The sequence below is a fragment of the Choloepus didactylus genome, chromosome 9 (genome assembly GCF_015220235.1).
Source record: "Choloepus didactylus isolate mChoDid1 chromosome 9, mChoDid1.pri, whole genome shotgun sequence".
NCBI lineage: Eukaryota > Metazoa > Chordata > Mammalia > Pilosa > Megalonychidae > Choloepus > Choloepus didactylus.
Window position 1 is genome coordinate 63,788,241 of NC_051315.1, and position 12,678 is coordinate 63,800,918.

The window sequence follows — 12,678 nt, forward strand, 5'->3', positions numbered from 1 at the left end:
TCCTTCTTTCACAAGATGAAATTTATACCATATATAATATATTAAATAAGAGATAGTATTAAATAAATGACTTAATTTCTAATTTTCAAACTTCTAATACTTTTCACCAATAGCGAGTATTACGTTTTCTATTTATGAATATAATCAGTAAGAAGGATTAAAGATACATATATATGTAAATTATGAAAGAGTAAATGTACTTCTGTAGATGTTGAAATTTTTTTCCCTCCCCAAAGAACACATCATGAAATATTACTAAATTTAAGACAAATATTCCTCTTTGTTCATTGCATCTATTACAGTATTGTTTTTTTATCTTCACAGAATAATAGCAAAAGATGATGAGCAACTTTTAAAAATGTCTGTCATAGCAATTCTCAATCTTCAGTTGTAAACACATCAAAGATTTAAAAAAAAGAAAAGATATAAGTACCTTTTTTAGCTCCTGGTGGGGCCTCATACATAAAATTAAGGCCATTTTTCACACGTTCATCTCCCATAAGCAATCTAAATGAAACAAGACATAAAGTTAACAATTTTAGGTAGGAGGAAAAAAATTATAGAATAATCACCACCACTTCTCCACAAAAACAAAACAAAACAAACAAAAAACAACCCTAAGGGAAGTAGTAGCTAAAATTAGTGGGTAAAAGTTCAAAGAGAAACAGGATATCTGCATAGCCTCAAATATTTATTAATTAACAAAGGGGGGAAAAAAACCTTTCTTTTTACTGAAAAAGAAAAAACATAAACACTCTTACCTGTTTCAAACTTACTTTCATCTCCACTATCTTTTATTCAATTATTGGCTGTTTCCTCAATACCCTCTCCCTTTTCCTACTGTTCTGATCTTAAACAAGTTTCTACTATATCCAAATCTAAATCAAGGCTTCTCAAAAGCAACATCTATTGACATTTTGGGCTAGATAATTCTTTGTTGAGGGGGTTGCCCTGTGCATTGTAAGATGTTTTGCAGCATCCTTGGCCCTCTACCCACTAGATCAGTAGCACACCCTGCCTACCCCTGCCCCCCTCCCCAGGGAGTGACAATCAAAAATGTTTCCAGACATTTATCACATGTTTGGCGGGAGGGGAGAGGAGGATTGCCCTCAGTTGAGAACAATGATCTAAATTCTTATCATTATTCATCGTTCAGCTTAAATGTCTCCTCTTTGATGAGTGTTCTCTTGTTATCCCAAATAGAATTATTCTGTCTAATGCTAATAGAATTAGCATGCTGTATTTTTTTAAAGCAGGGTGTGTTTTTAATACATCAGTTATCATGTTTGGCCTCAAACTATATGCGTATTTCCCTTACTAAATTTCTTAGAAAGTAGAGAGAAACTATATTTTAGATGCTGTTATATGTCCCTAACACCATTTGTTGTCTTGCATGAAGTAGTTACTCAATAAAAGTTAACCAGGTAAAATAAAATTAGTGAGACAGGTACTTTACTGAACTAAGATTTTATTGCTTTCATTTTGCCCTCAATATACAGAATTGTTTTAAAGACAGTATTTTGTAATAGTTTAATACTACTTTGCTTAAGTCCTGTAACAATGAAAAACAGAACCGAGTGGAAAATTTATTGTTCTGTTCTAGAATTTCAGACTAAAGGAAATATTCTCTAACTTAAAAGGTACTGTCTATGTAACTAAGACACCACTACTTGCTTGATTAATCTAGAGAAATAAAAACAAACTTCAGGGTTAGACTTTTAACTATAAACATAAAATAACAACCATTAGAAGGGCAGGTACCATGCTGGAGGAAACTAATGAAGAACATTAACCATGCCCCTGTAATCAACAGAACAATGGCATGCAGCTCAAGTACAAATTATTTTTCTTCTTGAAGCTGTCCTGTGCATCTTTTCATTTGAGTGTTATGTTAAAGAAATACTTTTGTAAGAAGTCTTAGCAGTTCAAGTATAGACTTTTATTGTTCTTCTAAGCTTTGACTAATTTGGACTTGCTCACAGACTGTACATGTGTCACATGAATCTAGACTTTATGTGAATTATGGGTAAAATTGGAAAAAAAGACCATCTACAAGTAAAAGAATAAGAAGATAATTCACAAAAAAAGGACAGAATCCTATCATTGGGGCATCTGATATTAAAAAATTGACTTAATATACGAGTCAGTAAAGAATTATTCCCATGCAATTGACTCACAAAAAGACTGGCATAGTTGAATTCCTTACCTATTATCATATGATTCTTGTTCTTTAAGGTACTGTTGCATTAATTCTTCTTGTTTTTTCTTATCATATGATATTTTCTGTTCTGCCATCCATACCTAAATTAGTGAAGTAAAAAATTTAAATAGTTGGATTTAAATTAAATAGGAAGTTTGATTTTCTTTTAAAATGAAATACAAAATGCTGCTGTTTACAGTTTATCACATAGTCAATTTTGCTTATAATGCTATCATCACAAAATAGCACCTGAAAAGTCTAATTTATGCCTCGATATATGTCCTTAAATTCAACCATCCGAAATAGCTAACTTTCAGGCAAAACGTCAAACTTGGGCAAAGTGCTAACTTCTATCTTTCCCAGCCTGCCGCTGACATGGAACAAATCATCTCCTGTTATTTCAGTTGAGGCATGCCCCAGGTGGGTCTTAATCTTACTGGAAACCTTCACTCGGCTGTTCATAAACCTCTCAAACTTAAAATATTTAAACAAAACTCTTGAATGTCCACACAAAAACTTGAACAATGTTCACAGCAGCATTATTCATAACAGCCAAAAAGTGGAAACAACCCAATGTCCATCAACTGATGAATCGATAAGTAACATGTGGTAGAGCCATACAATGGAATGTTATTTGGCACTTAAAAGGAACGAAGGATAAATGCTGTGACATGGATGAAACCTGAAAACATTATGCTACATGAAAGATGTTAATAACAAAAGAACACATATTGCATGATTCCATTTGTGAAAGGTCCAGAATAGGCAAATTCCATAAGGACAAAAAGCAGATTAGTTGTTGCCTAGGGCAGGGATGGTGAAAGATGGGGGGAATGAAAGGTGACTGCTAAAAGGTACAAGGTTTCTTTTGGGTGACAAAAATATTCTAAAATTGTGTTGGTTGTACAATTCTGTGAATAAATGAAAAAACACTGAATTGTACCCTAAGTGGGTGGATTGTATGTTGTATGAATTATATCTCAATAAAGCTGTTACCAAAAAAAAAAAAACCTGTCAAACTTGAGAACCACTCTGAGCATGTAAAGTACAAGATCTTCTTGCACTCAGGCCCTACCTTATTTCAGAGAGCTGAACAACCGTCTCTCTACATGGCTACATATCTCTACCTGATAACCTCTGTAGTACCAGGCATAACTGATAGGGTTAAACAATGTTCACAGATGCCATTGGATGTCACTGACACCCCAAGAGAGAAGGAATGGAGAAGGACGAGGAGTAAAAAGGGAAAGAATGAAAGGCAGCTGCAGAAAAGAGGGAAGGGGCAAAAAAGGAAACAAATAAGATAGGTGCAATAGATGTTCTAGATTGAAGATTGGGGGGGTTGGGGGTGGGGGTGGGCACCATGACTAAATGTGTCCCTAAGTGAAATTTTTAAAATCATAAAGATAGAGAAGGTAAAAAGCCCACATAACATATGCAAGGTTATTTAATCATGTTACTTCCAGGTTAAAAGGTATCAATGCTTTCCAACTACCTTCAGAATAAAGGACAAACTGAAAACCATTCGACATAAACAGCAAATCAAACCTTTGTCTCCAAACATGATAGGTTTTAAAAAGGGAAATTCTAGGACAAACACACTGAGAAAATAATAATTATTAACTGGTGGGAAGGGTAAGTGTGAGGACAGTATGGGACAAGACAGACATTAATCAATTTTGAAAGCAAAATGGGGGTAGTTACTAGCAATTCAGTAAGTGGCTTGGAGATATGAAGGTTCTATGGGGACACAGTCTAAAATGTGGAAAAGAAGGATTAATATGGATATAAAAGCAAAAACAGAAATGAAAGAGAACCCATTGCGGACAGAATATACCATAAATTTATTTTGGTATTAGTTTCTAAAAGTTTTTTCCACTGACTTCATACTTACCAATGTGAAGTTATGGTAGAAGAAAAACCTACACTTGGGTAGGCAGTAAAAAGCACATGTTTGGAATTTTCACTGAGGCCCAAAATCCAAACAATGCAACAGAGAAATAAAGGATAACGTATTACTTCTGATGAATACCATGTTACTTCTAACAGAATAACTAGCATGTATTTAAAATGTTAGATTTTACAAAACTACTTCACTAATCTCAATTGCTCAAGAGAGCAAATATTTATTTCCTACTTATCAAGGACTAAAATAAGAAGTAATAAAACATATTCCTAGCTTCAAAATGCTCAGATCTGGCAGAAAATCATACTAAATTTTCTGTATGTTTAAACTATTTCATAACAAAAAGAAATATGAATTCTGTGAATAAATACTAACAATAAAGTTTGGTATTTGGGCAACAGAAGCACACACAAGGTAAAGAAATAGAATGAGACTGATTAACTTTGCGGGCCAGTGAGAAAGGCTGGTTTCATGGAATGTTTTACACAAAAGTTTTGGTTTTTAAACATTTTTAATTAAATAACTACATTCAAAGGTAACCAATGTTATCCATTTCTTGTATATCCTTCCAAAAAACATATAGCCTTTTTTTTTTTTGGAGTTTAAAAAGACTCTCTGTGAAAATAACCCAAACATCCATAAACCGATGAAGTGATAAATAAAATGTGGTATATAACAATACACATGGAATATTATTCAGCACTAAAAAGGAATGAAGTACTGATACATGCTACAACATGGATGAATCACAAAAATATGCTAAGTAAAAGATGCCATTCTCAAAAGTCCACATATTAAATGATTCCATTTATATGAAATGTCCAAAATAGGCAAATCCACAGAAATAGAAAGTAGATTTGTGGTTGCCAAGTGGTGGGGGGTGGGGGAGGGAGGAGGTTGAGGAGAAATGGGCAGTGATTGCTAAAGGGTATAACGTTTCTTTTTTTTTTGACCCCCCTTAAGAATTTTTAATAGAGAAGCTGTAGGTTTCAGAAAAATCATGCAGAAAATAGAGTTCCCATATAATCCCACGTTAACACACATTTTTTCCTTCTTATTAACATTTTACATTAGTGTAGTACCTTTGTTACAACTGATGAAACAATATTATTAGAATTATACTATTAACTATAGCTCACAGTTTACACTAGGGTTCACTGTTTGTGTTGTACAGTTCTATTTTTTTTAATTGATTCTGATAATAAATACATAATCTTTCCTAGTCTTTGCAAACTGGCTCTGTGTTTAAATTAAAAAACAAAACAAAACAACAAAAAAAAAACTCCTTTAAAGTTTAGCCTTTCTATCAAGAAAACCAGCTCCAGGTGAATGTGAAGTACAGGATCCTCTCAGTCTTTTCTGAGCCTGAGTCTGGGTTTGTTTTTGCTCAAGGCAATAGGATTTCACCCATTTAAAAGAATGTGAGGAGGCGGGGCAAGATGGCAGACTGGTGAGCTGTATGTTTTAGTTACTCCTCCAGGAAAGTAGGTAGAAAGCCAGGAACTGCGTGGACTGGACACCACAGAGCAATCTGACTTTGGGCATACTTCATACAACACTCATGAAAACGTGGAACTGCTGAGATCAGCGAAATCTGTAAGTTTTTGCGGCCAGGGGACCCGCGCCCCTCCCTGCCAGGCTCAGTCCCGGGGGAGGAGGGGCTGTCAGCTCCGGGAAGGAGAAGGGAGAACTGCAGTGGCAGCCCTTATCGGAAACTCATTCTACTGATCCAAACTCCAACCATAGATAGACTGAGACCAGACACCAGAGAATCTGAGAGCAGCCAGCCCAGCAGAGAGGAGACAGGCATAGAAAAAAAACAACACGAAAAACTCCAAAATAAAAGCGGAGGATTTTTGGAGTTCTGGTGAACATAGAAAGGGGAAGGGCCCTGAGGCGCATATGCAAATCCCGAAGAAAAGCTGATCTCTCTGCCCTGTGGACCTTTCCTTAATGGCCCTGGTTGCTTTGTCTCTTAGCATTTCAATAACCCATTAGATCTCTGAGGAGGGCCCGTTTTTTTTTTTGTTGTTTTTTTTTTTTAATCCTTTTTTCTTTTTCTAAAACAATTACTCTAAGAAGCCCAATACAGAAAGCTTCAAAGACTTGCTATTTGGGCAGGTCAAGTCAAGAGCAGAACTAGGAGAGCTCTGAGACAAAACGCAATAATCCAGTGGCTGAGAAAATTCACTAAACACCACAACTTCCCAAGAAAAGGGGGGTGTCCGCTCACAGCCATCATCCTGGTGGACAGGAAACACTCTTGCCCATCGCCAGCCCCATAGCCCAGAACTGCCCCAGAAAACCCAGTGTGACAGAAGTGCTTCAAATAACAGGCACACACCACAAAACTGGGCGTGGACATTAGCCTTCCCTGCAACCTCAGCTGATTGTCCCAGAGTTGGGAAGGTAGAGCAGTGTGAATTAACAAAGCCCCATTCAGCCATCATTTCAGCAGACTGGGAGCCTCCCTACACAGCCCAGCAGCCCAGAACTGCCCTGGGGGGACGGCACTCACCTGTGACATAGCACAGTCATCCCTCAATAGAGGACCCGGGGTGCACGGCCTGGAAGAGGGGCCCACTTGCAAGTCTCAGGAACCATACGCCAATACCAAGGACTTGTGGGTCAGTGGCAGAGACAAACTGTGGCAGGACTGAACTGAAGGATTAGACTATTGCAGCAGCTTTAAAACTCTAGGATCACCAGGGAGATTTGATTGTTAGAGCCACCCCCCCCCCGACTGCCCAGAAACACGCCCCATATACAGGGCAGGCAACACCAACTACACACGCAAGCTTGGTACACCAATTGGACCCCACAAGACTCACTCCCCCACTCACCAAAAAGGCTAAGCAGGGGAGAACTGGCTTGTGGAGAACAGGTGGCTCGTGGACGCCACCTGCTGGTTAGTTAGAGAAAGTGTACTCCATGAAGCTGTAGATCTGATAAATTAGAGATAAGGACTTCAATTGGTCTACAAATCCTAAAAGAACCCTATCAAGTTCAGCAAATGCCACGAGGCCAAAAACAACAGAAAATTATAAAGCATATGAAAAAAACAGACGATATGGATAACCCAAGCCCAAGCACCCAAATCAAAAGACCAGAAGAGACACAGCACCTAGAGCAGCTACTCAAAGAACTAAAGATGAACAATGAGACCATAGTACGGGAGATAAAGGAAATCAAGAAGACCCTAGAAGAGCATAAAGAAGACATTGCAAGACTAAATAAAAAAATGGATGATCTTATGGAAATTAAAGAAACTGTTGACCAAATTAAAAAGATTCTGGACACTCATAGTACAAGACTAGAGGAAGTTGAACAACGAATCAGTGACCTTGAAGATGACAGAATGGAAAATGAAAGCATAAAAGAAAGAATGGGGAAAAAAATTGAAAAAATCGAAATGGACCTCAGGGATATGATAGATAATATGAAACGTCCGAATATAAGACTCATTGGTGTCCCAGAAGGGGAAGAAAAGGGTAAAGGTCTAGGAAGAGTATTCAAAGAAATTGTTGGGGAAAACTTCCCAAATCTTCTAAACAACATAAATACACAAATCATAAATGCTCAGCGAACTCCAAATAGAATAAATCCAAATAAACCCACTCCGAGACATATACTGATCACACTATCAAACACAGAAGAGAAGGAGCAAGTTCTGAAAGCAGCAAGAGAAAAGCAATTCACCACATACAAAGGAAACAGCATAAGACTAAGTAGTGACTACTCAGCAGCCACCATGGAGGCAAGAAAACAGTGGCACGATATATTTAAAATTCTGAGTGAGAAAAATTTCCAGCCAAGAATACTTTATCCAGCAAAGCTCTCCTTCAAATTTGAGGGAGAGCTTAAATTTTTCACAGACAAACAAATGCTGAGAGAATTTGCTAACAAGAGACCTGCCCTACTGGAGATACTCAAGGGAGCCCTACAGACAGAGAAACAAAGACAGGACAGAGAGACTTGGAGAAAGGATCAGTACTAAAGAGATTCGGTATGGGTACAATAAAGGATATTAATAGACAGAGGGGAAAAATATGACAAACATAAACCAAAGGATAAGATGGCTGATTCAAGAAATGCCTTCACGGTTATAACATTGAATGTAAATGGATTAAACTCCCCAATTAAAAGATATAGATTCGCAGAATGGATCAAAAAAAATGAACCATCAATATGTTGCATACAAGAGACTCATCTTAGACACAGGGACACAAAGAAACTGAAAGTGAAAGGATGGAAAAAAGTATTTCATGCAAGCTACAGCCAAAAGAAAGCAGATGTAGCAATATTAATCTCAGATAAAATAGACTTCAAATGCAGGGATGTTTTGAGAGACAAAGAAGGCCACTACGTACTAATAAAAGGGGCAATTCAGCAAGAAGAAATAACAATCGTAAATGTCTATGCACCCAACCAAGGTGCCACAAAATACATGAGAGAAACACTGGCAAAACTAAAGGAAGCAATTGATGTTTCCACAATAATTGTGGGAGACTTCAACAAATCACTCTCTCCTATAGATAGATCAACCAGACAGAAGACCAATAAGGAAATTGAAAACCTGAACAATCTGATAAATGAATTAGATTTAACAGACATATACAGGACATTACATCCCAAATCACCAGGATACACATACTTTTCTAGTGCTCATGGAACTTTCTCCAGAATAGATCATATGCTGGGACATAAAACAAGCCTCAATAAATTTAAAAAGATTGAAATTATTCAAAGCACATTCTCTGACCACAATGGAATACAATTAGAAGTCAATAACCATCAGAGACTTAGAAAATTCACAAATACCTGGAGGTTAAACAACACACTCCTAAACAACCAGTGGGTTAAAGAAGAAATAGCAAGAGAAATTGCTAAATATATAGAGACGAATGAAAATGAGAACACAACATACCAAAACCTATGGGATGCAGCAAAAGCAGTGCTAAGGGGGAAATTTATAGCACTAAACGCATATATTAAAAAGGAAGAAAGAGCCAAAATCAAAGAACTAATGGATCAACTGAAGAAGCTAGAAAATGAACAGCAAACCAATCCTAAACCAAGTAGAAGAAAAGAAATAACAAGGATTAAAGCAGAAATAAATGACATAGAGAACAAAAAAACAAAAGAGAGGATAAATATCACCAAAAGTTGGTTCTTTGAGAAGATCAACAAGATTGACAAGCCCCTAGCTAGACTGACAAAATCAAAAAGAGAGAAGACCCATATAAACAAAATAATGAATGAAAAAGGTGACATAACTGCAGATCCTGAAGAAATTAAAAAAATTATAAGAGGATACTATGAACAACTGTATGGCAACAAACTGGATAATGTAGAGGAAATGGACAATTTCCTGGAAACATATGAACAACCTAGACTGACCAGAGAAGAAATAGAAGACCTCAACCAACCCATCACAAGCAAAGAGATCCAATCAGTCATCAAAAATCTTCCCACAAATAAATGCCCAGGGCCAGATGGCTTCACAGGGGAATTCTACCAAACTTTCCAGAAAGAACTGACACCAATCTTACTCAAACTCTTTCAAAACACTGAAGAAAATGGAACACTACCTAACTCATTTTATGAAGCTAACATCAATCTAATACCAAAACCAGGCAAAGATGTTACAAAAAAGGAAAACTACCGGCCAATCTCCCTAATGAATATAGATGCAAAAATCCTCAACAAAATACTTGCAAATCGAATCCAAAGACACATTAAAAAAATCATACACCATGACCAAGTGGGGTTCTTTCCAGGCATGCAAGGATGGTTCAACATAAGAAAATCAATCAATGTATTACAACACATTAACAAGTCAAAAGGGAAAAATCAATTGATCATCTCAATAGATGCTGAAAAAGCATTTGACAAAATCCAACATCCCTTTTTGATAAAAACACTTCAAAAGGTAGGAATTGAAGGAAACTTCCTCAACATGATAAAGAGCATATATGAAAAACCCACAGCCAGCATAGTACTCAATGGTGAGAGACTGAAAGCCTTCCCTCTAAGATCAGGAACAAGACAAGGATGCCCGCTGTCACCACTGTTATTCAACATTGTGCTGGAAGTGCTAGCCAGGGCAATCCGGCAAGACAAAGAAATAAAAGGAATCCAAATTGGAAAAGAAGAAGTAAAACTGTCATTGTTTGCAGATGATATGATCTTATATCTAGAAAACCCTGAGAAATCGACGATACAGCTACTAGAGCTAATAAACAAATTTAGCAAAGTAGCGGGATACAAGGTTAATGCACATAAGTCAGTAATATTTCTATATGCTAGAAATGAACAAACTGAAGAGATACTCAAGAAAAAGATACCATTTTCAATAGCAACTAAAAAAATCAAGTACCTAGGAATAAACTTAACCAAAGATGTAAAAGACCTATACAAAGAAAACTACATAACTCTACTAAAAGAAATAGAAGGGGACCTTAAAAGATGGAAAAATATTCCATGTTCATGGATAGGAAGACTAAATGTCATTAAGATGTCAATTCTACCCAAACTCATCTACAGATTCAATGCAATCCCAATCAAAATTCCAACAACCTACTTTGCAGACTTGGAAAAGCTAGTTATCAAATTTATTTGGAAAGGGAAGATGCCTCGAATTGCTAAAGACACTCTAAAAAAGAAAAACGAAGTGGGAGGACTTACACTCCCTGACTTTGAAGCTTATTATAAAGCCACAGTTGCCAAAACAGCATGGTACTGGCACAAAGATAGACATATAGATCAATGGAATCGAATTGAGAATTCGGAGATAGACCCTCAGATCTATGGCCGACTGATCTTTGATAAGGCCCCCAAAGTCACTGAACTGACTCATAATGGTCTTTTCAACAAATGGGGCTGGGCGAGTTGGATATCCATATCCAAAAGAATGAAAGAGGACCCCTACCTCACCCCCTACACAAAAATTAACTCAAAATGGACCAAAGATCTCAATATAAAAGAAAGTACCATAAAACTCCTAGAAGATAATGTAGGAAAACATCTTCAAGACCTTGTATTAGGAGGCCAGTTCCTAGACTTTACACCCAAAGCACAAGCAACAAAAGAGAAAATAGATAAATGGGAACTCCTCAAGCTTAGAAGTTTCTGCACCTCAAAGGAATTTCTCAAAAAGGTAAAGAGGCAGCCAACTCAATGGGAAAAAATTTTTGGAAACCATGTATCTGACAAAAGACTGATATCTTGCATATATAAAGAAATCCTACAACTCAATGACAATAGTACAGTCAGCCCAATTATAAAATGGGCAAAAGATATGAAAAGACAGTTCTCTGAAGAGGAAATACAAATGGCCAAGAAACACATGTAAAAATGTTCAGCTTCAGTAGCTATTAGAGAGATGCAAATTAAGACCTCAATGAGATACCATCTCACACCAATTAGAATGGCTGCCATTAAACAAACAGGAAACTACAAATGCTGGAGGGGATGTGGAGAAATTGGAACTCTTATTCACTGTTGGTGGGACTGTATAATGGTTCAGCCACTCTGGAAGTCAGTCTGGCAGTTCCTTAGAAAACTAGATATAGAGCTACCATTCGATCCAGCGATTGCACTTCTCGGTATATACCCGGAAGATCGGAAAGCAGTGACACGAACAGATATCTGCACGCCAATGTTCATAGCAGCATTATTCACAATTGCCAAAAGATGGAAACAACCCAAATGTCCTTCAACAGATGAGTGGATAAATAAAATGTGGTATATACACACGATGGAATACTACGCGGCAGTAAGAAGGAACGATCTCGTGAAACATATGACAACATGGATGAACCTTGAAGACATAATGCTAAGCGAAATAAGCCAGGCACAAAAAGAGAAATATTATATGCTACCACTAATGTGAACTTTGAAAAATGTAAAACAAATGGCTTATAATGTAGAATGTAGGGGAACTAGCAATAGAGAGCAATTAAGGAAGGGGGAACAATAATCCAAGAAGAACAGATAAGCTATTTAACGTTCTGGGGATGCCCAGGAATGACTATGGTCTGTTAATTTCTGACGGATATAGTAGGAGCAAGTTCACAGAAATGTTGCTATATTAGGTAACTTTCTTGGGGTAAAGTAGGAACATGTTGGAAGTTAAGCAGTTATCTTAGGTTAGTTGTCTTTTTCTTACTCCCTTGTTATGGTCTCTTTGAAATGTTCTTTTATTGTATGTTTGTTTTCTTTTTAACTTTTTTTTTCATACAGTTGATTTAAAAAAGAAGGGAAAGTTAAAAAAAAAAAGAAAAGAGAAAAGACAAACAAGGAAAAAAAAAAAGGAAGATGTAGTGCCCCCTTGAGGAGCCTGTGGAGAATGCAGGGGTATTCGCCTACCCCACCTCCATGGTTGCTAACATGACCACAGACATAGGGGACTGGTGGTTTGATGGGTTGAGCCCTCTACCATGGGTTTTACCCTTGGGAAGACGGTTGCTGCAAAGGAGAGGCTAGGCCTCCCTGTATTTGTGCCTAAGAGTCTCCTCCTGAATGCCTCTTTGTTGCTCAGATGTGGCCCTCTCTCTCTGGCTAAGCCAAC

At 37.1% G+C, this 12,678-nt stretch overlaps 1 protein-coding gene across 2 annotated transcripts in view; it reads right to left on the reverse strand.

Annotated features, from left to right (window-relative positions):
* The window catches only part of CIR1 (corepressor interacting with RBPJ, CIR1), a 52,730-nt gene that overhangs the window by 30,584 nt on the left and 9,468 nt on the right, over positions 1-12,678 (reverse strand). For both annotated transcript variants that reach the window (XM_037848617.1, XM_037848615.1), the window contains exons 2-3: positions 2,207-2,301; positions 434-507 (exon numbers count right to left, since the gene is read on the reverse strand). In XM_037848617.1, coding sequence (XP_037704545.1) covers positions 434-507; positions 2,207-2,301 — 169 coding nt within the window. The remainder of the gene's footprint in view (positions 1-433; positions 508-2,206; positions 2,302-12,678) is intronic.